The 23,380-nt window shown below is 46.3% G+C and overlaps 1 protein-coding gene across 3 annotated transcripts in view; it reads left to right on the forward strand.

Moving 5' to 3' along the window:
* Window positions 1–23,157, forward strand: part of rxrba (retinoid x receptor, beta a) — a 70,216-nt gene extending 47,059 nt beyond the window's left edge. Inside the window, exons 6-11 of one of the 3 annotated variants that reach the window (XM_072258941.1) lie at window positions 905–982; window positions 9,774–9,903; window positions 12,367–12,499; window positions 17,981–18,072; window positions 18,977–19,082; window positions 20,370–23,156. In XM_072258941.1, the coding sequence (XP_072115042.1) occupies window positions 905–982; window positions 9,774–9,903; window positions 12,367–12,499; window positions 17,981–18,072; window positions 18,977–19,082; window positions 20,370–20,517 (687 nt within the window). In that variant the 3' untranslated portion in view covers window positions 20,518–23,156. Of the gene's footprint in view, window positions 1–904; window positions 983–9,773; window positions 9,904–12,366; window positions 12,500–17,980; window positions 18,073–18,976; window positions 19,083–20,369 lie in introns of all 3 variants that reach the window. The other 2 variants (XM_072258943.1, XM_072258942.1) reach the window with 2 other exon arrangements.
* The last annotated feature ends 223 nt before the right edge of the window (window positions 23,158–23,380 follow it).

Here is a 23,380-nt window from a genome sequence, read left to right on the forward strand (position 1 = left end):
GGCTGCAAAGGACCTATTCTGTGCTGTGTCTTGATAAATAAATAAACATAGCTCCTCAACGTCACCTCAATAGCTTGTCTGCTGATTGTCTCCTCAATGCCTTGTTCCACATGTTGCAGTAATGCTCACTCCTCGGAAGTTCAGCTCCTCCCAGGGTCATGATCGCCCAACTTATGGACACCATTTCCCTGGAACAAGCTCCCATAAATATTATTAAATTCTGAAAACAAATAGACTTAAAATAACTGGTTTCCATGTAACCTCCCGTTACCTTTGTCTCTGGTGAACACGGGCTGTTTCACTATTGGAGGCTACCTAACAGAGTTGCTCTGGAAATTGACAAGTTATCGCTTCTATTGATATTCATGTATTGATCTTTATTGAGTGACATAACGTGCACTGGTTCTTCTGGACTATTGAAAGCAGCTATTTAATGTGGGACATCCTGACTGTACCATTGCAACTGGGCAGGGAAGGACAATAACTTTGTGAAGTGGTGTTCATTACAGTACTAATGAGTTGTGGTTACCAGATGTAGTGATTTTTGTGTCTGGTCAGAATTGTCATGGCTGTCTGTAGAAACAAAACCGTTTTGTAACCCGGGGACAGCCCGGATGTCTTTGACTGTAAAGTCTCTGGTGTCTGGAAAGGTGCTATATAAATGTACCGTGTTGTTTCTGAAGGAAAGTACTCCAGTTCTGTATCTGCCCCCGCCCCTCCCACTCCTAGCCCAAGCTGTGTGAGGTATCCCTGAGGAGATGGGTTGTATCGATTCAAGGAGACATTCTTCACCCCATATCCTCCTACAGCCCCCACCCCCCACCAGAGTCTGTGCAAAGGCACCTCTTTGTTTAATCTAGTCTCCGTTCTGTTCTGCTCCTAACTTGTGTCTCTCTGCCATCAGATCGATGTGATTTCTCGAGTACTCGCTGAGGCCGAGCCCCAACCAACAGTCATTCGCCGTGTGATAACAGCTACAAAAGTAACTCCCTTTTGTTCATGGGTTTTCTCTCCTACAGTGACTGCGCGGGAGGGTGGTGGCGGGGCAGGGTTAATCCGCTACATTACATTGAGGTTGTTCACCAACCGCCTGCCCTTCCCTGCCCAGCTGCTGACGTGTGGGTGTTGTGAGATGCAGGCAGTGTCCACTGTGAATAGTGAGAGTGCCTGCTGATGTTCCAGAGATTAGAGCAGCATATCCACTGTCCTCCTCCCTGTTCCTCTCCTACTCGCTCCTTCCTCCCCATGCCCCGAATGCCCCCTCCCTGTTTTCAGTCCTGCACCCTCTATTCACTATCCTCTGCCTCTTGAACTTCCCCTCCTGCCCCTCCTCCTGTTCAGCTTCCTTCCTTCTGAACCTTCTCATCTTTTTGCCGCTCAACCTTTGTTGAAAAGAGCACAAAATTAAGAAAGTCCTGCTCCTGCACACAGAGCACACCCGGAGCTGGTGTAAAGTTTTAGACCATAAGCTATAGGAGCAGATTTAGGGCAGACTGCTCTGCCACTGAATCATGGCTGACTTTTTCTTTCTGAACCCAATTCTGCTGCCTTCTCGCAGTACCAGTGTCCTCCTTACCAATCAAGCACATATCAATCTCCTCTTTAAATACACCCAGTTTTCTTTTTAAGGCGGAATATGTTTGCTTTAGAAGCATTCTGACAAGGTTTGTGGGACATTGGTGGGATGCAGGGACTGTTGGGTAAGGAAAGGTTGGTCAGCAGTGCCTGTATTTGAGCTTAGGAGAATGAAGGTTGGTGTTAAAGAACTCCACAGGGTTACGAGGGGAGATTGAAACAATGGTCGCAGAGAGGGCATTACCTTTCATCAAGATGGTGTCAGAGAATTACTACTCAGTTAAAATATTTTCAAATGTACCCCTTTGAATTGCACTCACTGCAATCTACAGCGTCTAATTTCCCTCTAAACCATGTACTTCTAAATCAACTTAATGATCCACAGATTTTGCAATCATCTGAAGGACTCAGTGCACCAAACATGTACAGGTATGGCACCTTTTAAGTGGATGAAAGCTCATTACCATGGCTGGAAGCGAGGCAGGAAGGGGGAGCTTCAAGCCAGGCTGAAACACAGAAGGATGAGCCTCCTCTACCATGCTTCTTGTTAACAAATGTACGGTCGCTGGAGAACAAAATTGAGGACCTAAGGGCAAGTCTGCTGTATTGGAGGGAAATGAGAGATTGTTGTATTCTATGTCTGAGCAAGATGTGGCTTTCTCCCAGCACGTCAGATACAGTGATCAGACCAGAAGGCTTCTCGGTTGACAGAATGGATCGAACTGCTGATGCAGAAAAGGCAAAAGATGAAGGTGTGTGTTTCATAATAAACTCTTGGTGGTGCTGTCATGTGGTGGTTTTGTCAGACTCCTGTTCCCCAACCTTGAACACCTAATGGTCAAGTGCCATCCATTTTATTTACCTGGGGAGTTCTCCTCCATAAGCCTGACAGCAGTTTATATACCACTAGTGATGGACTATAAGCAAGTGCTTGAGATGCTGCCTGATGCCGTCTCCAGACAAGAAAACATCCCGATGCATTTTAAATCTAGTCTGGGACTTCAACCAGCCTTGTTTGAAGAGAACCCTGCCCAACTACCATTAGTAGCACCAGAGGTTCCCACACACCAGACCACTGTTATACTAAGATAAGGAATACCTACCGATCCATGCCCAGACAGTATTTCAGAAAATCTGATTACTTGGCTGACCTTCTCCTACCTACATACAGGCAGAGGCTAAAGAGCAAAGCTCCAGAGATTAGAATCTCTTGTGGTTGTTGGAATCAGAGGAACTGCTACAGGATTGCTTCGAGTTGGTGGACTGGTCCATGTTCAAGGATTCAAGGATTCAAGGATTCATCTGTAGATCTGAATGAATTGTTGTCATGAATTTATTAAAACTGATGTAGACAAGTATATCCCCAAAAAATCTTTGAGTCTTTCCAACCAGAAGCCCTGGATGAACCATGAGATCTGCAGAGGGCCATGTCAGAGGCATTCAAGTCTGGTGACCAAGAAAGTTACAAGAAGCCCAGATGCGACCTCCAGAAAGCCTTTTCATGGGTGAAGTGGCAATTCCAGCCTAAGCTTGAATCAACAATGGATGATAGTTGTGGCAGGGCTTGAATACTATCACCTCTTATAACATTAAATCAATTGATGTAGACGGCAACAGGGCTTCGCTTCCAGATGAACTCGATGCCCTCTATGCTCGCTTTGGCCATCAAAACATGGAAGAAGGAACCATCATGAGCTCCCACAGCCCTGATGATCATATAATTTCAGTCTCTGAGGCTGATGTACGAGCAGCCTTCAGGAAGATGTGCCCATAAATAGCATCTGGCCCAGGCAGGATGCCTAGCCAAGTACTAAAAATTTGTGCTGATCAACTAGCTGGAGAGTTCACTGAGATCTTTAACCTCTTGCTTCAGCAGTCTAGGGTACCAAGAAAATGGTAACCTTTTTCAATGACTATTGTCCACTAGTGCATGCATCCACGGTGATGAAGTGTTTTGAGAAGGTACCGATGAAACGTATCAACTTCTGTCTGAGAAGCGACTTAGATCCACTCAAATTTGCTTACCAGCGCAACAGGTGACATATCAGTAGCAACAGGTTCACAGCAGATGCCATCCCACTGGGTCGTTACTTAACCCTGGAATATCTAGACAGCAAGGGTGCAAATGTCAGGATGCTCTTTATAGACTACAGCTCAGCATTCAATACATCAGCCCCTCAAAACTAATCAGATACTCTTCCAGACATCAATACTTCCTTGTGCATTTGGATCCTTGATTTCCTCACATGTAGACCCCAGTTTGGACTGGCAACATCTCCTCCATAATATCCATCAACACAAGGCTGTGTGGTTAGTCCCTGCTCTACTCGCTTTACAGTTAAGACTGTGTGGCTAAGCAGAGCTCCAATGCCATATTCAAGTTTGCTGATGACACTGCTGTCGGAGGCTGAATTAAAGGAGGTGATGAATCAAGAGCCTCTGCTCAATGTCAACAAGACCAAGTAGCTGGCATTTGACTTCAGGAGGAGGAAACCAGAGGCCCATGATCTACTCCTCATTGGAGGATCAGAGGTGGAAAGGGTGACCAACTTTAAATTCCTCAGTGTTATTATTTCGGAAGACTTGTCCTGGGCCCAGCACATAAGTGCAATTACAAAGGATGCCCGGCAGTGCCTCTACTTCCTTAGGAGTTAGCAAAGATTTGGCATGGCATCTAAAATGTTGACGAACCTCTATACGTGTGTAGCGGAGAGTATATTGACTGGCTGCATCAGGCTGCAGAGCGAAGAGGAGGAGAAGATCTGGTGGTTTAAAAGGCATGAGTCGTAGACTGGGGAAGAGAGTAGGAGGCTTGGTAGGAGAATGGCAGTGGTGAGGGGAAGGGACGTTGGATACACAGATGATGGTTGGATTTTGAGGGCAGGGTCTTGCAGTCTCCACAGAAAGTTCCCCTGGAGTCCATTTCCCAACAGCTCAACCACCACCTCTCGGGATAGGGAAGAATAAGTGAAGGATTTGTGCTTGAGATTAGGTGAATTGTGTAGGCTTCACTCCTATCACACATACCACCTCCTTCAGTGGGGAGGACCAGATCTGTATACATTATTCTGAGTGTGGTCTCTGAGATACCTTCATTTGTGCATGAGCCCTCATGCAATAAAAGTCCAGTACACCACTTGCTTTCCTGGCTACTTGCTTCATGTTGACTTGCATACCAGGCCTCTCCACACCATGTGCCTCTCACTCTCTCATTGTCTAAATCTCTGCTTTTGCAACATTATGTTCCATCTGTTCTGTCCATGTCCATTCACAGAACCTGTACATATCTCCCTGAAGTCTTTCTGTATCCTCCTCAGAGCCCATGCTGGTACCCAGCTTTACTTTACTAGCAAACTGAATATCTAACACTTAATTCTCTCATGCAAATCAGCGATCAACCGGGGCCCTAGTATAACTCTTGTAGAACCCAAATCAGCAAACGTATCCATACTCCCTCTTTTGTATCCATTAATCAATCCCCATTCTTTCCTAGTTTATTAGCCCCAATAATATGTATAGGTTTATCTGTACTCCTTCTTTTCTCTTAATCAATCCCCATTATTTCCTAATGTGTTACTCCAATTACATGTGCTTTAATTCTATTTATTAACCAGTTGTGAGTCCCCCTAATCAAAGTGCTCCTCAAAATCTGCATGTATTACATGCAAGTTCTATATTTTGCAAGTCACACCCTTATAAAGTTGTTAACAGAACTGTTGAACATCTTTTTCCTTCCATAAATCTAAATTTGGCTAATTCTATAGTTTTTCCAAGTGCTTTGTAATCCACTTCGGGTTAGTGAGACTGAGCCAATCTCCCCAATATTGACTCTGTGGTAACTTGGTCTCTGTGTAGATGAATGATCCACTGCTTGAGTTAGAGCTGTGGCTGTGGTCTGATTACCAGGTTGACGATGCAACTCCAAAAGATGCTGTTGGAGCAGCAAGCCACTTTCACATACTGACTGCAACCAGTCATGATCAATTCCTCACTGATTTCCTTCAGATAAGAGGGGCTAGGTGGCTGTCAACTGAAACTTGTGGCTAACCATTCAAAACCTGATGTGAATCAGTACATTAAGTTTCACAAAATGTGGCTTGTTTCTGTCATGCATTGATATTTGTGATTCCATGTGGTTGGTGATCAGTCTCTCAAATCGTGACAGGAGCCATGCTCCATTTGTTAATGAAGAGAGGGTGGGGTCACAGCAACACAGCCTCTTTCCGGTGGAGAGGAGTGGACTCTCAGTTGCAAGCAAAGTACTGGAGGCTGTTGTTAGAAACAATGATATATTAAATGTTGAATAAACACATTTTGTAGTGTGGTCCTGTTTGTGTGTATTGGAGGACCCCAGCATCTGTGGGGAGGAAGGGAACTATTGACGTTTCCGGTCAAATCTCCATCCTGGGATGGAGTGGGGAGATGCTCAGTATGAAACGGAGAAGGGGAGGGGTGAGAATGAGTCGAAGGTGCTCGGTGGATTGAGTAGGGGTGAAAGATGATGAGCAGGTAGAGGAGTGTGGGGGGAGGGTTGAAGTTGGGAGACGGTGAGAGGTGAATGCTAGATGGAGGCAGCAAGAATGAGAGAGAAATGAGAGCTAGATGGAGCACGGTATGGGGAGAGGAGGCGTGGATCTGTGCTGTAGCTAGTTGACAAATATCAGTATTTGCAGTGGTTGTGTTCCACTTATAATATCATGACCTCTTGCTTTAGCTTTCATCTAGTCAGCAGGAGTAATATCCATTTTTTTTCCCTTTTTTTAAAAATATAAAATATCACATACTGACATTTATGGTAGTACCCAGCCAGTGTATCTGGTCCACGTGCACCTTCTCCTTCTTCCCATACCTCCTGTAACCCTGGTACTTTAATGCATTCCTGCCTCTCCATGTACCAGTGACACTCCCCATTAATCCATTTCTCCTGCTGATGGTGTGTGATAGTGAGTTCAATATTCCAGCCACTTTGGGTTACTTCTGAACTCAGTCTTTGATTTATTAGTGTTCGTGGTCTGGGTGTCCACTCCTGCTGGGGGTGGCCAACATTGCTTTAAGGCAGGGGTCCCCAACCTTTTGCGCGCCACGGACCGGTTTGATACTGACAATATTCTTGTGGACCTCGCGTGTGTTCAAGTTCAACAGTGGGTGTGACAGGGAATGAGGAAAGGTGCAGCTGACTCATATCGGTTCATATCGCCAAATCATATTGCTTCCTCGTGGCCCAGTAGCACATGCTTGGGGACCACTGCTTTAAGGGATGGTCTTCCTAACACCTGTTGTAATAATTGGCAACTGGCTGATGAAGGGTGTGTGGAATAGCCTGGTTTGACTTGATGTGATGTTTATTTTACCTCATCAGTTCCTGCTGGGAGAATTGCTCCGAGTGAGTTTATTTTGGAGGTTAGTGATGAATGGGCAGTGCTTGTCACTTCTTGCAAAGTTCTGGCCCTTGCATTTGCTGATGACTCTGGGATAAACTCCTTTAGTCTCGTTTCACTTCAGGCCAGCCAGGAGCTTAGATTCATAAAATTATACATCACAGGAATCAGCCTTTCAGCCCGTTGTGTCCATTTCCATTAATATGCGTACCTGAGCTAATCCATCTGCCTGCATTTGGACCATTTCTCTCTAAATCTTTCCAATCCATGTACCCACGCAAATGTCTTTTTAAACGTTGTAACTGTACCCTTATCTACTACTTCCACTGGCAGCTCATTCCACTGCTGGAGTCTGACTGTGTTCCAGATGGTTGAATGGATGCCCAGGGTGTGAGCTGAAGGCTGAAATCTGCAGAAGTACTGTTTAATTTGTTCATCCAGTGCCTTCCATTACAGTGCAGTGGTGGTTTGGGGCTCTGTCTGACTGGCATTGCTCACCAGAGGCAGTCCTCTCCCCGAGCACGCTTGGGTTAGTATTTGTGTCAAACTTCACCAGTCCAGTGTTAGAGAGAAGAGTAGACAGCTTTTATCCTTTTATCCTAGTCAAAATGCCTAATACTAGAGTGCATGCACTTTTAGGTGAGGGGCAGATGTGCCGGGCAAGTTGTTCCACCAGATTGGTGGGTACCTGGAATACATCGCCAAGGGTGGTGGTGGAGGCAACTATGATGGATGTATTTAAGAGGCTATTGGAAAATAATGGGAATGGAGAGACATAGACTTTGTGTAGCAGAGAGGATTAGTTTAATTCGGTGTTGCTGTACTGTTCTGTGTTCCAGGTATCTGGGTTTAGCATTCCTAAAGCATCGAAGACTTCTCCCAAGGTTTCTAAATGATCTGGGAAGGTTGTGGAGATAGTGGTGCACTGAGTTGTGAGTGTGCCACTGTTCCCTAGAGTCTGATGGGATTCTCCCTCTTGGTTACTCATCTTTGTAAAGATTTTTCCAGGAAATAATCTTACACAGAGTGGGAGGTGCATGGAACACACTGCCAAGGATATGGTAGAGGCTGATGTAGAAGGATATTTAAGAGACTCTTAGATGGGAACATGAATGAAAGGAGGGTTAAGTGGAAGAGAAAAGGTTAAATTGATCTTGGAGTAGGTTAAAATGTCGACACAACATCATGGGTTGAAGGGTCTGTACTGTGCTGTCCTATGTTCTTGATTGTAGCCACGATGGGCAGAGGCAGTAAGGATGAGGGAAAATCTTATTGATTAGTTGGACCAGGTGGAGGTACTGAATGGATTTCTCCTCCAATGCTTCAGTATCAGTGTAAGTGCAACTCTGGGCAGCGGTGCGCTTTGCCTTTGGTTCCATTATGAGCTAGTATATGACAAAAAGGCTACCAGGTTGCTACTGGAAAGGAACCGTTGCCCCCCTGTTTCTAATGTGTCCATGTCCTGAATCATCACCTGAATTGACACTTGCTTGTCACAGAAGCAGAGTTAAAGTTTCGGGTCGGTGAGTCAATATGTTACTCTTGAGTCAGAATTACAAATGGGCAGACTGGGTGAAGATGGCAAGCTTCGCTTCCTCATTGCCATTTGGTTCCAGATGAAGGATCTCAACCGAAAACATCGACTGTCCAGTTCCCCTAGATGCTGCCTGACCTGCTGAGGTCCTTCAGTGTTTTGTGTGTTGCTTTAGAAACCACGTGCATTTTATAACAAACTGGTAGTTTCTTCTGACTAACAGTGATAATATTTTTTTTTCCCCACAATTACAGGTCATTAATGTAATTGCATTTATGTTCCCCAGACAGGTCAGTGGGTTTGAACTCATACTTTCGAATTTACAGTGGAGTTACCTTACCACAGGGCAACTTGGTTACAGTGAGCCACTGTAGCTGGTGACACTCCTGCCTTGAAGTCAAACATTTGAGTTGAAGCTATGGACATTACAGACCTGAGAAAAAGATGGGAAGTGATCAAGGAGATGATGTCTTTATTCTGCTAGGTGTGAGCTGAGGTTCAGCAGGTGGAGCTCTTCCCCTTCAGTGAACAGGTCATGGTTTCAAAACCAGGGTGTGCTCTCTGGTTCCAGTTTGACTTTCCTTGAAGACCCACATTCAATGATTCAGGAACAGCGTCTTCCTCTCTGCCATCAAATTTCTGAACAGTCCATGAACCCGTGAGCATTACCTCACTATTCCTCTTTCACACTTTATTTGTAACTTCTTTTTATGTCTTGCACTGTACCACTACAATCAAACAAATTTCACAAGATAGGCACATGACATCCTGCAGATGCTGGAAATCTTGAGCAAAGCACAGAAAATGCTGGAGGAACTCAGCACATCAAATGCAGCTATAGAGGGAAGGGAAGGATCTCAGCTTGAAACCTGGACTGTTTACTTTTCTCCATAGATGCTGCCTGACCTGAGTTCCTCCAGCATATTGTGTGAATTTTATGATGCATGTCAGTGATGATAAACCTGAATCTGATTCCGATACCCTTGTTGCCCATGGGAGCAGATTAGATGTTGGAACTGCCATCCTTTGGAGGTAGAGTTATGTTAGCCCTCCTGGCTGACACTACAGTATAGCATAGACCTTCTCCTGTAGCTGGGATAAAGCCAACCTTACTATTGCTGTCCGTGGTCTTGATGCTGTTTGTGGGTGTTTGCTCTCTGCAAGCAGGTTGCAGAGTGCGTTGTTGATTTGTAACCTGTTTCAGGATGTCCTGAGGTGAGATTATACTCTCTGTGAGTGCTCTGAGACACTCTGTAACCCCAAATAACTTGCTGCTTCATCCACAGCCCAACGACCCTGTGACAAACATCTGCCAGGCTGCAGACAAGCAGCTCTTTACGCTGGTGGAATGGGCAAAACGCATCCCCCATTTCTCTGACCTCCCGCTGGACGATCAGGTCATTCTCCTGAGAGCAGGTGAGGCACCTTGTCCTGAGGTGGGCCGGGCCGGGGGCAGTTGGTTATGCTGAGATGGGGAGGGCACAATTATTTCTGCCTGACTTTTTGAGTGACATTGAAATTGATGGTCTGGTGGACAGTGAAGGTGAAGATTACATAAGGATCTTGATCAGCTGGGCCGGTGGGCCTAGGAATAGCAGATGTACTAGGAAAGTTGACGAGGGTAAAGTGGTGGATGTTGTCTATATGGACTTCAGTAAGGCCTTTGACAGGGTCCCACATGGAAAGTTGGTTAGGAAGGTTCAATCGTTAGGTATTAATATTGAAGTAGGAAAATGAATTCAGCAGTGGCTGGATGGGAGATGCCAGAGAGTAGTGGTGGATAAAACTGTTTGTCAGATTGGAGGTTGGTGACTAGTGGTGTGCCTCAGGGTTCTGTACTGGGTCCAATGTTACTTTAATGATCTGGATAATAGGGTGGTAAATTGGATGAGTAAGTATGCAGATGATACTAAGATAGGTAGAGTTGTGGTTAATGAAATAGGTTTTCAAAGCTTGCAGAGAGATTTAGGCCAGTTAGAAGAGTGGGCTGAAAGATGACAAATGGAGTTTAATGCTGATAAATGTGAGGTGCTATATTTTGGTAGGACTAATCAAAATAGAAAATACATGGTAAATGGTAGGGCATTGAATAATACAGTAGAACAGAGGGATCTAGGAATAATGGTGCATAGTTCCCTGAAGGTGGAATCTCATGTGGATAGGGTGGTGAAGAAAGCTTTTGGTATACTGGCCTTTATAAATCAGAACATTGAGTATAGGAGTTGGGATGCAATGTTGAAATTGTACAAGGTATTGGTGAGGCCAAATTTGGAGTATTGTGTACAGTTTTGGTCACCGAATTATAGGAAAGATGTCAACAAAATAGAGAGAGTACAGAGAACATTTACTAGAATGTTACCTGGGTTTCATCACCTAAGTTACAGAGAAAGGTTAAACAAGTTGGGTCTTTATTCTTTGGAACGTAGAAGGTTAAGGGGGGACTTGATAGAGGTGTTTAAAATTATGAGGGGGATAGATAGAGTTGACGTGGATAGGCTTTTTCCATTGAGAGTGGGGGAGATTCAAACAAGAGGACATGAGTTGAGAGTTAAAGGGCAAAAGTTTAGGGGTAACATGAGGGGGAACTTCTTCACTCAGAGAGAAGTAGCTGTGCGGACCAAGCTTCCAGCAGAAGTGGTTGAGGCAGGTTCGATGTTGTTGGTTAAGGTTAAATTGGACAGCTATATGGACAGGAAAGGAATGGAGGGTTATGGGCTGAGTGCAGGCTGGTGGGACTAGGTGAGAGTAAGAGTTCGGCATGGACTAGAAGGGCTGAGATGGCCTGTTTCCGTGCTGTAATTGTTAAATGGTTATATGTAGTTTATTTCATATAAAAGTGAGGTGAGCTGAATGGCCTGTTTACTCTAGTTGTCATCAGTATCAGCCAATGATTCTGGTTCAGCCTGGAACTGGGTGTTTTGTCGGGGTGTTCAAATTACCATTGAGTGAAGTGGGAGAGATTCCCCTAAGGTATGAGACAGGCAAGAGTGTTCTAGTTTTCTTGGAACAGGAGAAGGGGGTGGGAGGTTGTGCTGGAGAGTGAATGGGGATTGGGAAATTCTCAGGGATAGGGAGGGCTGGTGATGGGGGCAGAGGAGTTTCACCCATGGTATCTGGAGAGGGTAGGGTGTGTGAATTCCCTGAGGAATGGGAGAGAGATTGGGTGGCAGGAAGATGCACTGGGGTGGATGGCTTCTACCACCACTCTCGAGTGGGGGAGAAAAAGCTGACCTGCACATCTTTGCACCTGGTCTTAAATGTCTGTCTGATTCTCTATTCCATGGAGCTTACTACTTACGGAACCTATTATGTGTTGGATCTGGAGATGTTATGATCCAGAGGTTCTTTGGAACTCACAAATGAAGCATGAAACTTGATGGTTATGACCAGTTTGTTAAATGTTCATAAACAAAGAAATGAAAACTTACTCTACTGTAAATAGAGAACAAAGAGAAACAGAGAAGTTGTGATAATTTTATACTGAAAACTACTCAGTCTAGACAGATAATTACATAGATCAAAAGTAACCTATGAAATAGCCAGGTTCAGTGGTGTGACACAGGCTGCAGAGAAACTTACAGAAAACAGAACTAGCTGGAAATTCACTGAACAATTACACACAAACAGGTGATTATATATATATAAAAGCATAAGAAAGATAAACTACTTTGAGAAATCATTTTAAACTCTAATTGAACATTAGCTCAAGAGGCCGAGGGACAGACTGAAGCCTGAGCAGTCGAGGCTGTAAAAGTGGGAATGCCTGGGATAATCAGTGTAAAGCGAAGGTGGTTGGACCAAGACTGGATGGGGGTTGAAGCCACAGTAATTCCAAAGTCAGTCTTATCCGTGTGATGACACTGTGTCTTGTGCCCTCAGGTTGGAATGAGCTCTTGATCGCCTCATTCTCCCACCGATCAATAACTGTGAAGGACGGGATCCTTCTTGCCACTGGTCTCCACGTTCACCGCAACAGTGCGCACAGTGCTGGGGTTGGAGCCATCTTTGACAGGTTGGTGTTGGGTCCACTGATAGTGTCGGGGTGCTGCTGTGGCTGGGTGCTGGCATCACAAGGCTTTGTCCTTTTCTCACTGTGAGGAGTGATTTGGGGATCTGGCAGATTAGGTGGAGGTTTAGCCTCAGGAATTTGGGTCACATGTAAGAGGGCATGTGACCTCTTAACAGTGTAATGCCCTTGTTGAGATTTTAACTGCTAGGTGTTTACTGCTAATGCTGTGGGATAGTTCATTTAATAGATTTCTGCAGAAGCAGTGTGTTCTGCTGGTAGTGTTTGGGTTACCATTAAAGTAAGGGGGTTGTGATGTTCAGTTTATGAATGTCGGGTCAGCTAATCTGGAAACGAATTGGGAGAAGGTTCTAGAGAAAGCTGGGTGGAGAGGTTTTGTGACGGTCCCTAATGGAGTCGAGGCCCTTTTTGTGGGAGATTGAGAGAGAAGATCAAGAGAATCGGCAGTAGGATTCAATCCGACTAGAATGCGCGATTTGATGGAGTCCAAGATGTAAAGTTCTATCCGTGAATAGGAGTTGGCACCGTGAGTGCGTGGGTGCCTCCAGCTTTTGGAAGAACTGAGCTCCAACTTTGCGCACATTTAAAAGTTGCTGGTGAACACAGCAGGCCAGGCAGCATCTCTAGGAAGAGATACAGTCAACGTTTTGGGCCGAGCCCTTCGTCAGGACTAACTGAAAGAAGAGCTAGTAAGAGATTTGAAAGTGGGAGGGGGAGGGAGAGATCCGAAATGATAGAACAGGGAGGGATGGAGCTAAGAGCTGGACAGGCGATTGGCTAAAGGGATATGAGAGGGTCATGGGGCAGGAGGCCTAGGGAGAAAGAAAAGGGGGAGGGGGGGAAACCCAGAGGATGGTCAAGGGGTATAGTGAGAGGGACAAAGGGAGAAAAAGGAAAAAAGGAGAGAGAGAAAAAGCATATATATATATATATAATAAATAAAAAATAACGGACGGGGTACGAGGGGGAAGTGGGGCATTAACGGAAGTTAGAGAAGTCAATGTTCATGCCATCAGGTTGGAGGCTACCCAGATGGAATATAAGGTGTTATTCCTCCAACCTGAGTGTGGCTTCATCTTTACAGTAGAGGAGGCCGTGGATAGATATATCAGAATGGGGCGTGGAATTAAAATGTGTGGCCACTGAGAGATCCTGCTTTCCCATTCCCATTCCGATATGTCACACATTTTAATTCCACATCCCATTCCCATTCTGATATGTCACACATTTGATCTGGTGGAACACAAGTCCTATCGACCCTAAATGTACGGAGTTCGAAGAAAAATAGTTCTCTCACCGCTGAGTCCATTGACTTGTTAGCAAGAGGCTAACCAGCCATGTTTCTCGAGACACCTGGTACAACAGCATTAATGTACGGGTGACTCTTGGGATCCAAGTTCATTGTCCCTAAAAATGGCCACGCAAGTAGAATAGGTGGGAAAGATGCTTGTCTCATTGGGAGGGGTATTGAGTAAGGAAGTGAATTTGCAGCTGTATTAAGCTTTGGTTCAGCTGCACTTGGAGTATTGAGTACAATTCTGGTCTTCCCATTAAAGGAAAAATGTGGAGGTTTTCAAGAGGTTGCAGATGAGATTCACTAGGATGCTACCTGGAGTAGCAGGCTTGAGCTGTAGGGAGCTGTTGGACAAATGGGTTATTTTCTCTGGATTGTAGGAGGCTGAGGGGAGATAGAAAATGATAAAATTATGAAAGGTGTAAATAGGGTGGACGGTCAGAATCTTTTCCCAGGGTGGAAATGTCAAATACTCGAGGGTATGTACTTAAGGTAGGAGAGGAGGAGGTTTAAAGGAGATGTGCAGTGCACATTTTTGTCCCTCACACAGTAGTGGATGCCTTGAGGCTGCTAAGGGTGTAAGGGTGGAAGTAATGTATTTTGAGAGGCTATTAGACACAGGAATCTGCCTGGAATGGTGAGCTAGGGATCACATGCAGGTGGGGAGCTAGGGATCATATGCAGACAGAAGGGGCTAGTTTAATCTGACATGTTCAGAGTAGACATGATGGGCCGAAGCGCCTGTCCCTGTGTTGTACTGTTCTGTCTTCATCTCTGCATCTTGGGTCCATGAGGGTGTTGGTCATCGAGACCAAAATGTTTTATCAGAATTTGTCACAGCACTACTGTATCAACTCTACTAAAAATTTGGGAAATATTAAATATTCTCATGTTCTCTTCTGGTATAATAGCAGACCCAAGTCTGCTAGCTCTTAGAGCAATCCCAACAGCCCCATTCCCCTACTGAGTTCCCTTCTTGTCTGCACTGGTATAGGAAAGACTACTTCAGGATGGATTTATGATTATGAGGACACGCAGTCCCCTCTTATTGTCATTTAGTAATGCATGCGTTAAGAAATCATACAATGTTTTTCCAGAATGATATCATGAAAACACATGACAAACCGACTTAAAAACTAACAAAACCCACATAATTATAACATATAGTTACAACAGTGCAAAGTAATACCGTAATTTGATAAGAACAGACCATGGCACGGTAAAAGTCTCGAAGTCTCTTGAAAGTCCCATCATCTCACGCAGACGGTAAACCTCCAGCGCCGCCAACTTGCTGACCACAGACCGACTCCGAGTCCGTCCGAAAACTCCGAGCCTCTGACCACCTCTTCGACACCGAGCACTATCTCTGCCGAGTGCTTCGACCCCGGCCCCAGCAACAGGCGATAGGCAAAGCCGAGGATTTGGGGCCTTCGTCTCCGGAGATTTTCGATTGCACAGTTGCAGCAACAGCGAAGCAGGCATTTCAGAAGTTACTCCAGATGTTCCTCTGCGCTTCTCACAGCTGTCTCCATCAAATCCGGATTGTGCACGGCCCCCTAGTTACACATAATCGATTTTCATTCGGAACAGCCACGCGTGCTGCCATCTCCTCCTCCCTCCTCATTTCTGAGGAAGAAGTGTGGAGTAAACTGTATCTATCATGTGCTTTATCAGTCCTGAGTGTGAGTAATTGGACAGTGCAACTGGACCTTTACTCTGTATCCAACCACTGTTGGCTTGTCTTCAGAGTGTTTGACAGGGCAATGTAGAGGGAGCTGTACGGTGTATCCAGCTGTGGATGCTGCCTGGATTAGAGATAGGGCAGACTTGCTCTGTTTTATTGCCTGGGATGGATGGCTGCAGTAACACAGAGTGTTGGGAATCAGGTTTATTATCACTGATGTATGTTGTGAAATATATTGTTTTGAGGCAGATGTACCAGTGATCAACAGCAAAATCTTGACAGCTTATAAATCTGCTGGATGGTGGCATCTGTTAGTCTCACGAGACCATGGATCTGCGCCTGGATTCTTCAGGGCGCAGGCCTGGGCAAGGTTTTATGGAAGACTGGCAGTTGCCCATGCAGCAAGTCTCCCCTCTCCATGCCACTGATGTTGTCCAAGGGAAGGGCAAGGAATGATACAGCTTGGCACCAGTGACATCGCAGGAGTTGCCAGAACAAGATTGAAGACAACGTCGGACTGCCTTAGGGACTCCAGCTCCGGATTTGTCCTCAGGGTTTACTCCCGAAGCCTTTCCCATGAGTGGGTATGGCCGCAAGGCAGCGGAGGTTTGAAATCAGAGTTTTCCCTCTCTTAGATGGACGGCCTTCCCAGGCTGACGAGCTCCATCTACCCGAAGCACTGGTTTTAAGGCGCCAGGACCCTCCTTCGCCCCTTCTCCTGTCAGTAGAAACAGTTCCGCCGGGCTTAGAGGCTAAGCCACACGAGAAGGCTAGGAGTTGGACTTGGTTGTCAGAGGCTATTTGAGTCGCGTGCTGTGAGGAGCTCTTCTTAGGTAGTTGGAGCTTGTCTCCACTACCACTCCTCGGCTTGATAACCTTGGAACCTGCTGGATTCTCTTATTTTAAATGTACTACCCCTGAACAGGGATTTATTGTAGCGCCTGCACTGTTTTGTGCACTTTATGCAGTCCTGGATAGGACTGTAGTCTAGTGTAGTTTTAGTGTTTTTTCTTATGTAGTTCAGTGTAGTTTTTGTATTGTTTCATGTAGCACCATGATCCTGGAAAACGTTGTCTCATTTTTACTATGTTCTGTACCAGCAGTTATGGTTGAAATGACAATTAAAAAATGACTTGACTTGATTGAAGCCTGTAATTTCCCTTTTAAAAATGTATTTTTGGGCCGACTGAGCGAACTGGGAGATTCAGTGTAGAGTGCAGCTATGGCCATTGCTGGGAATGTATGCTGTGGCAATTCCTAATAGCAGAATACGGACCTGTGGTCTGCTGCATGACTCCGTGCTGATTAAAGTGTCGAGAAAGATTAAAGTTACTGAGGATGAGAGCTGAAAATGAACGAGTGTTCAGTGCCTTCTGGCTGCATTTGACTGGTCTTCCTCTCACTGCTGCCATTGGAAGGTGTGGGAGTCTTGGGTCCCACGCTGCAAGGTTCGATTGTCTTGGCTGTTCATGGCTGTGGCCTCACTTTCAGCTGCTGTTTGATGTTATTGTCCTCAGCACTGAACTTGCTTTACTTTTTGTGCAATTTGATAGTGGCACTTCAGTGCGGAATTGGAGGTGTGGCTGTGGTCTGCAGCCATCAACACAGCACTGAACTAACTAACTTGGTGGCTGTGGCCACGGTCCATTAACTCCTGGACTGGTTTTAGTTGCCTCGGCGGTTTGTGACTGTGGACTCACTTTTGGAGACTCAGCAGTTTGATTTTTAATGTTTTACGTGTTATTTGTTCACTTTTTGGTGAATGCGCAATTTGCTGTTTTTTTGCACGTCTGATGGTCTTGTGTTGGGGGAAGATTTCTTTAAACGGGTCTATGGTGTTTCTTTGTTTAGTGGCTGTCTGTAAGATGATGAATATCAAGGTTGTATACTGTATACTTTGATAATAAATCTACTTTGTAATTTGTAAAATATACTATAGCTTTAACTTTTTAAATATATATTTATTGTAAGTACTACAATAAATTAAGTCACTTATTCTCATTGGAGGCTGAGAGGCAGACAAGGGCAAACAGTCAAAAATCTTTTTTCTCCGAGTAGACATGTCCAGTGTCCAGTACTTGTGGTCATCCTCTTGATAAGAGGGAAGGTTTGTACGCAGAGTGGTAGGTGCCTGCAGTGCGCTGCCAAGGGAGGCAGTGGAGGCAGATACAATAGCAAAGTTTAACAGGCATTTATCGAGACACACAGGTATGAATAGGTGGGAAATGGAGGGGTTTTAACCACATGCAGGCAGCTGGGAATAGGTTGCATCAGGACTTTGGTCAGCACAGGTATTGGGGTCTGAAGGGCCTAATCCTCTACTGTTCTATGAGCTGTACCATCTTTTGGGGGGTTGAAGTGGACTGGATAGAGGGAACTTTACCCACGATCTAGCCTGTACGTTCCCTGCCCAGGGTGTGACCACAGGAAGTGTCGGCCACCAGATCCGTTCTACCTGGTGGTAATGTGATTCTGTCTCCGTCTCCAGGGTGCTCACTGAGCTGGTCTCCAAGATGAGAGATATGCAGATGGACAAGTCAGAGCTCGGTTGCCTCCGGGCCATCATCCTCTTCAACCCCGGTACGTCGAGTTCCCACACCGGTTGTGAGGCCCTGGGAGAGTGGAGTAGGTCAGGTAGTTCAGTCAGTGGAGGACAGAGAACCTTTTACTGCTCTGGTGCACGGCTTTCCTGGGGTTCACTTGTTCTGGGAGGGTGAGGGTTGGTGGGCTTTGAGTGAAGGTTAATGTTGAACTTGCCCTGTGCCTACTTGTATGTGCTCACATGTATACACATGCACACACAGTCAATCCCGTCTGTACCGCATCTTTACTCCAGTAAACTACCCCAGGTAAGCAAAAACAGTGTAGTTGCTGGAACTCTGAAATATAAGAAGAAAATCTGGAAACTCAGTAGATCAGGCAGTGAACAGAAAAAAGTTGAGCGATGTAGGTGGGAAGAGAGAAGTGTAAATCAGTGTACCTGGAGAAAAATTGAGGCGGTGTACACAGGGATAGACAACCTCAGCAATATTTTCCATCAGGCATGGGTGGGGTAGATGATGAGGTATACTACCCTTCATATAAGTGGTTGTAACCAGACAACACACAGGTTTAGGGTAAGGGGTAGGGCATTTGGGGGGGGGGGGGTGGATTTACAGAGGAATATTTTCCCCAAGAAGTTATTTGGGATTGAAAGCACTGCTTAAATAGATGGTGGAGGCAGGAACACTCACGACATTTCCTTAGATGTAAACTTGCAGCCGTATGCTATTACTGTGGATGGCTCTGCATGGCTTGCATGAATACTGGGCTGAATGGCATGCTTCCATGTTGCATGACTCTTTGACCTGGTGTGCAGGCTGCAGATGCTGGGTGGTGTTAAGCATCTGGGAGTTTGAACCTCAGTGGTGTCTGGTACAGGGAGCTTTTTTGTTGAACAACATGATGATTGGAGGGGATTCTGTCTGACCACATTGTCCCACAGATGCGAAGGGGCTGTCCAATCCGGCAGATGTGGAGATACTCCGGGAGAAGGTTTATGCTTCGCTCGAGTCGTACTGCAGGCAGAAGTACCCAGACCAGCTGGGCAGGTGAGAATGTGTGCAGTGATTTCTCTCCCACCACTGCCCACTGACCTCTCCCATCAGAGTGTCCCTGACCTCTCCCATCAGTGCAACTCTGCCGTCTCCCGGCACCACTCAATACCTGTAACAATAATAAACCAATTCCAGTTCCAACCATAATGCCTAACTCAGTAATCTCACTTGCCCACATTAGTCCTGAATCCATCAAAACCTTTCCTATTCAAATATCTGTCCAAATACTGGAATTATCCCTACAATTATTGCCACCTCTGGCAGCACACTCTGTGTGGAAAAACTTGCTCCTCAAATCTCCTTTAAAATTTCTTCCTTTTTAGTTTTGGATTTTTCTGCCTAAAAAAAAAAAATTCCATCTTTCCTATCTATGCCCCTAATAATTTTATAAACCTCTTCAGGGTCACCCCTCAGAGGTACCTGAGGGGTACCGCAACCTATCCAATATTTCCTAATCACCACAGCCCTCCATTCTTCAGATCTCTTCTGCACTACCTATGGATACTATGTCCTTCCTGTAGGACAGCGGCCATTACTGGAAATAGCAATCTAACTGCCGTCTAACAATTGTCCAGCTGCAACATACCATATAAACTCTTGAATGCAGTGCCTCAGTCTATGAAGGCAAGTACACCAAACGCTGCCTTCATTGTCCAGTCTACTGGTGTCTCTGTTTTCAGGAGGTTATAAACCCTGTACCCCCAAGTCTCTGCACATCAGCACTCCCATTGTCCCTACTGTTCACTCTGCATGTCCAGCCAGCCTTTGACCCCCCCCCTCCCCAAAGTGCATGACCTCACACGTCTGGATTACATTCCACTTGGCGTGGAGGAGTATGGAGGGGGCAGGTAAGGAAAGGGGTGGGGCTGCTTTACAGAGAGGAAAGGTACTGGTATGGCATGGTGGAGAGAAGGATTATGGAAGGCAAGAATGATGGTGGGAAGTCCAAGGGGAGGGTAATGGGGAGGTTTTATGAGGATGGTCAGGGGAGTTGGAGGGTGAGCTGTGGAGGTGGTGCCAGGGTGGGGATCTGAGTGAAGAGATCGAGAGGGGAGGAGATAGATGTGTTCAGGGTGAACGTCTGGTGTGTGGAACACAGGGGGCTGAGTATCTGCAGGCTGGGGCTGATGGAGCAGATGGACAGGAGGGTGTGAAGTGATGGGGAGGCTGGTGATGCAGTTCTCGTCTGGTTCGGCTGGTACGTGGGACCCAGTGGGCTGATTGTCCGCAGGCTATGCCTGGTTCACTGGTGAGGTCGCTGACTGTCTGCTCTCCCTCCAGGTTTGCCAAGCTGCTCTTGCGTCTGCCCGCATTGCGATCGATCGGGCTCAAGTGCCTGGAGCACCTCTTCTTCTTTAAGCTGATCGGAGACACCCCCATCGACACCTTTCTCATGGAGATGTTGGAGGCTCCCCACCAGTTGTCGTGAGGAGGTGCCATGGCTGGGGGCACAAGTGAGGGGGCTTCTTGGCAGCACGGTGAACAGGGCAGAGGTGCCAGGAGACAGCCTCCAGTACCATTGACTCTGGACATATCTCTGACCTCGTCAGCCATTTGTGTACGAACAACTGCAGCTTCACATCACTCAGCATTGCGCTCTGTGGTTGCCCCGACAACCGGTGACCACGGCGACAGTGAGGATGTTGCAGAGGAGGGAGGGCTGCTTCAGACACTCCACTGGAAGGGGCAGGGATGTGGAGAAAACTCCTCAGGATCAGCATAGAGCTGCGGTCAACGGAGACTTCTCGGGCTGTCTCTATCTTCAGGTGTCCCTGTTGGGTGTGCTCTGTCCTGCAGAAGTCCAGTGTCCAGGAGATTCCCGGCACATCACTAGAACGTTGGCCCTGTGGTTTAACACAGACTAGAAACTCTGCTTATCTCGCTGCCTGGAACCTCACCAACTGGATGTTCCAGCTGAGGCACACTGATGGGTTACAGTGCAGACTTGTTCTGCCGTGTCCCTTTGAGTTAGAGCTAGCTCTACTGTGTATAGAATGTGTTACTGCATCTACTCCGGGTACGTGTGACTGGACAATGCAGAGGAAGCTTTAATTTCTGCTGCCCCAGACCTGGCGGTTTTTAGTGGGACTGTATAGATCAGGGTTTCTCCACCTTTTTTTATGACATGGGCCCCGCCGTTAACTGAGGGCTCTATGGACCCCAGGTTTGAAAACCCTAGTGTAGAGGGATTTTACTTTGTGTTTAAGCAGATTTGTCCCTGCCCTTGAAAGGCGACAGGACATTGTAGAGGGAGTTGTACCCTGTATTGAACGTGAGTTGTACCTGCCCTGGGCATGTGTGAGATGACAGTGTGGAGGGTCTGTGTCTGACCCTGGGAGCCTGGGATGGGACAGTGCAGAGGGAGCTTCACTCTGTGTCTGACCCTCGGAGTGGGTGGAGGGAACTTTACTGTGTTCTGACTCCAGGATCATTTGATGAGACAGTGCAGATGGAGCTTCGCTCTGTGCCTGACCCTGGGAATGTGTGGTGGGACAGTGCAGAGGGTGCTTCACACTGTGTCCGACCCTGATAATGTAGGACAGTGCAGAGGGAGCTTCACTGTGTGTCTGACCCTGGGAATGTGTGGTGGGACAGTGCAGAGGGAGCTTCACTGTGTGTCTGACCCTGGGAATGTGTGGTGGGACAGTGCAGAGGGAGCTTCACTGTGTGTCTGACCCTGGGAAGGTGTGGTGGGACAGTGCAGAGGGAGCTTCACTGTGTGTCTGACCCTGGGAAGGTGTGGTGGGAGAATTAAGAGGAAGTTTCACTGTGTCTGTCCTGAGATGTACCTCCCTAACCCTAACCCACAGTATGTGCAGCCACTGGTGCTGGACCCCAGTGTCCTAAATGAAACTAAATAGTGGCCAACACTAATGTTCTGTGGGATTTCAGTGAGATGAATCCAACGTAGAGACTGCCTGCTCTCAGCAGTGAGGGTAAACACTGGCCCTCACTACGTTAGGAACAAGGGGGAATTGGCATGCTTTTGCTTCAAAGCCTCTTCCATCCAATAGTTGTATCAGCTTTATGCCAGTTCGATGATGGCAATGCCACACGTTTGATGAAATAATCTCAGCATTGTGATGCTTTGACTTTATTTTGCTACAGTGCCCGTACATAAATCTCTTTGGTTCAACCAATCCAATGCACAGGTCTGTGTGGTGTGTTTCTGCCCTTCAGGCTGGGAGAAGGGTGTGGGGGTTCAGAACGTGATCTGCTGGCTTTCACAACTGTCCGGTGCTGGTCGTCTATTGTTTTTGTGGTTGAAGGATAGGTACCTGGGGGTAGAGAGCTCCAGGATGGTCGGTGTCAGGGTGGTGAATGGCCCAGGGCGATGGTCAAATCAGGTCGAGTTTATGGTAATGGGCACAAGTAGAGATAAGATCCAGGTACAGTGGAAACAGCTGGAGGCAGCATCACTGACACAGATACAGATAACACACAGAGTACATAACTTATTATAAGACAGTGAGAGAGGAGTAAAAATACTCGAAATAAAAACAAGACTTTAGTGCAATAAAAAAGGCACAAACATCCATGGTAGTGCAAAGGGTAGTCTGTAATGTTCTGTTGCTGAACTAGTGATTAGGATTGTGCAAGTTGGTTCAAGGACCTGATGGTTGAAGGGAATTAGCTGTTCCTGAACCTGATGGTGTGGGGCTTCCAGCTTCTGTACCTCCTGCTTGACAGTAGCAGTGAGAAGAGGGCATGATCTGGATAGTGGGAGTCTTTGATAGATCCCGTCCTCCTGAGGCTCTTCCTTCTGTAGATGTGGTCTTTGGTGGCAAGGGCTACGCCCATGATGGATTGGGCTATGTCCACTACTCTCTGCAGCCTCTTGTATTTCAGTGTATTGGAACTGCTGTACTAGGCCATGATGCTACCAGACAGGATATTTTCAACAGTGCATGTGACATGTTGAATTTCCTTAAGCTTCTTAGAAAGCACAAGCACTAGTGTACTTTTCTCTGCTACTCCTCTTCAACCATTCAGTTCTTGAACCAGTCTGCGCACCCTGAATCACTACCTCGGTATATCAACACTGTGACCATTTTGATCATTTCACGCTACAGTGGACCTTCTGTTTTCCTAAATCTATTCTTGCAAAAGTCTTGTGTAATTTGTTCAGTTTATGTTTTATGAATATTGTGTCTCTAATGCTATGTGATGTTTGCTGCAAGTAAGTTTTTTTTAATTGCACTTGCGCAAACATGAATTTCTGCAGATGGCACTAAACTCTTGTCATCTCTGACAGTTGCTGCAAAACCAGAGTAGCACACCCAAATGATGGA

Source organism: Mobula birostris, chromosome 5 (genome assembly GCF_030028105.1).
Source record: "Mobula birostris isolate sMobBir1 chromosome 5, sMobBir1.hap1, whole genome shotgun sequence".
NCBI lineage: Eukaryota > Metazoa > Chordata > Chondrichthyes > Myliobatiformes > Myliobatidae > Mobula > Mobula birostris.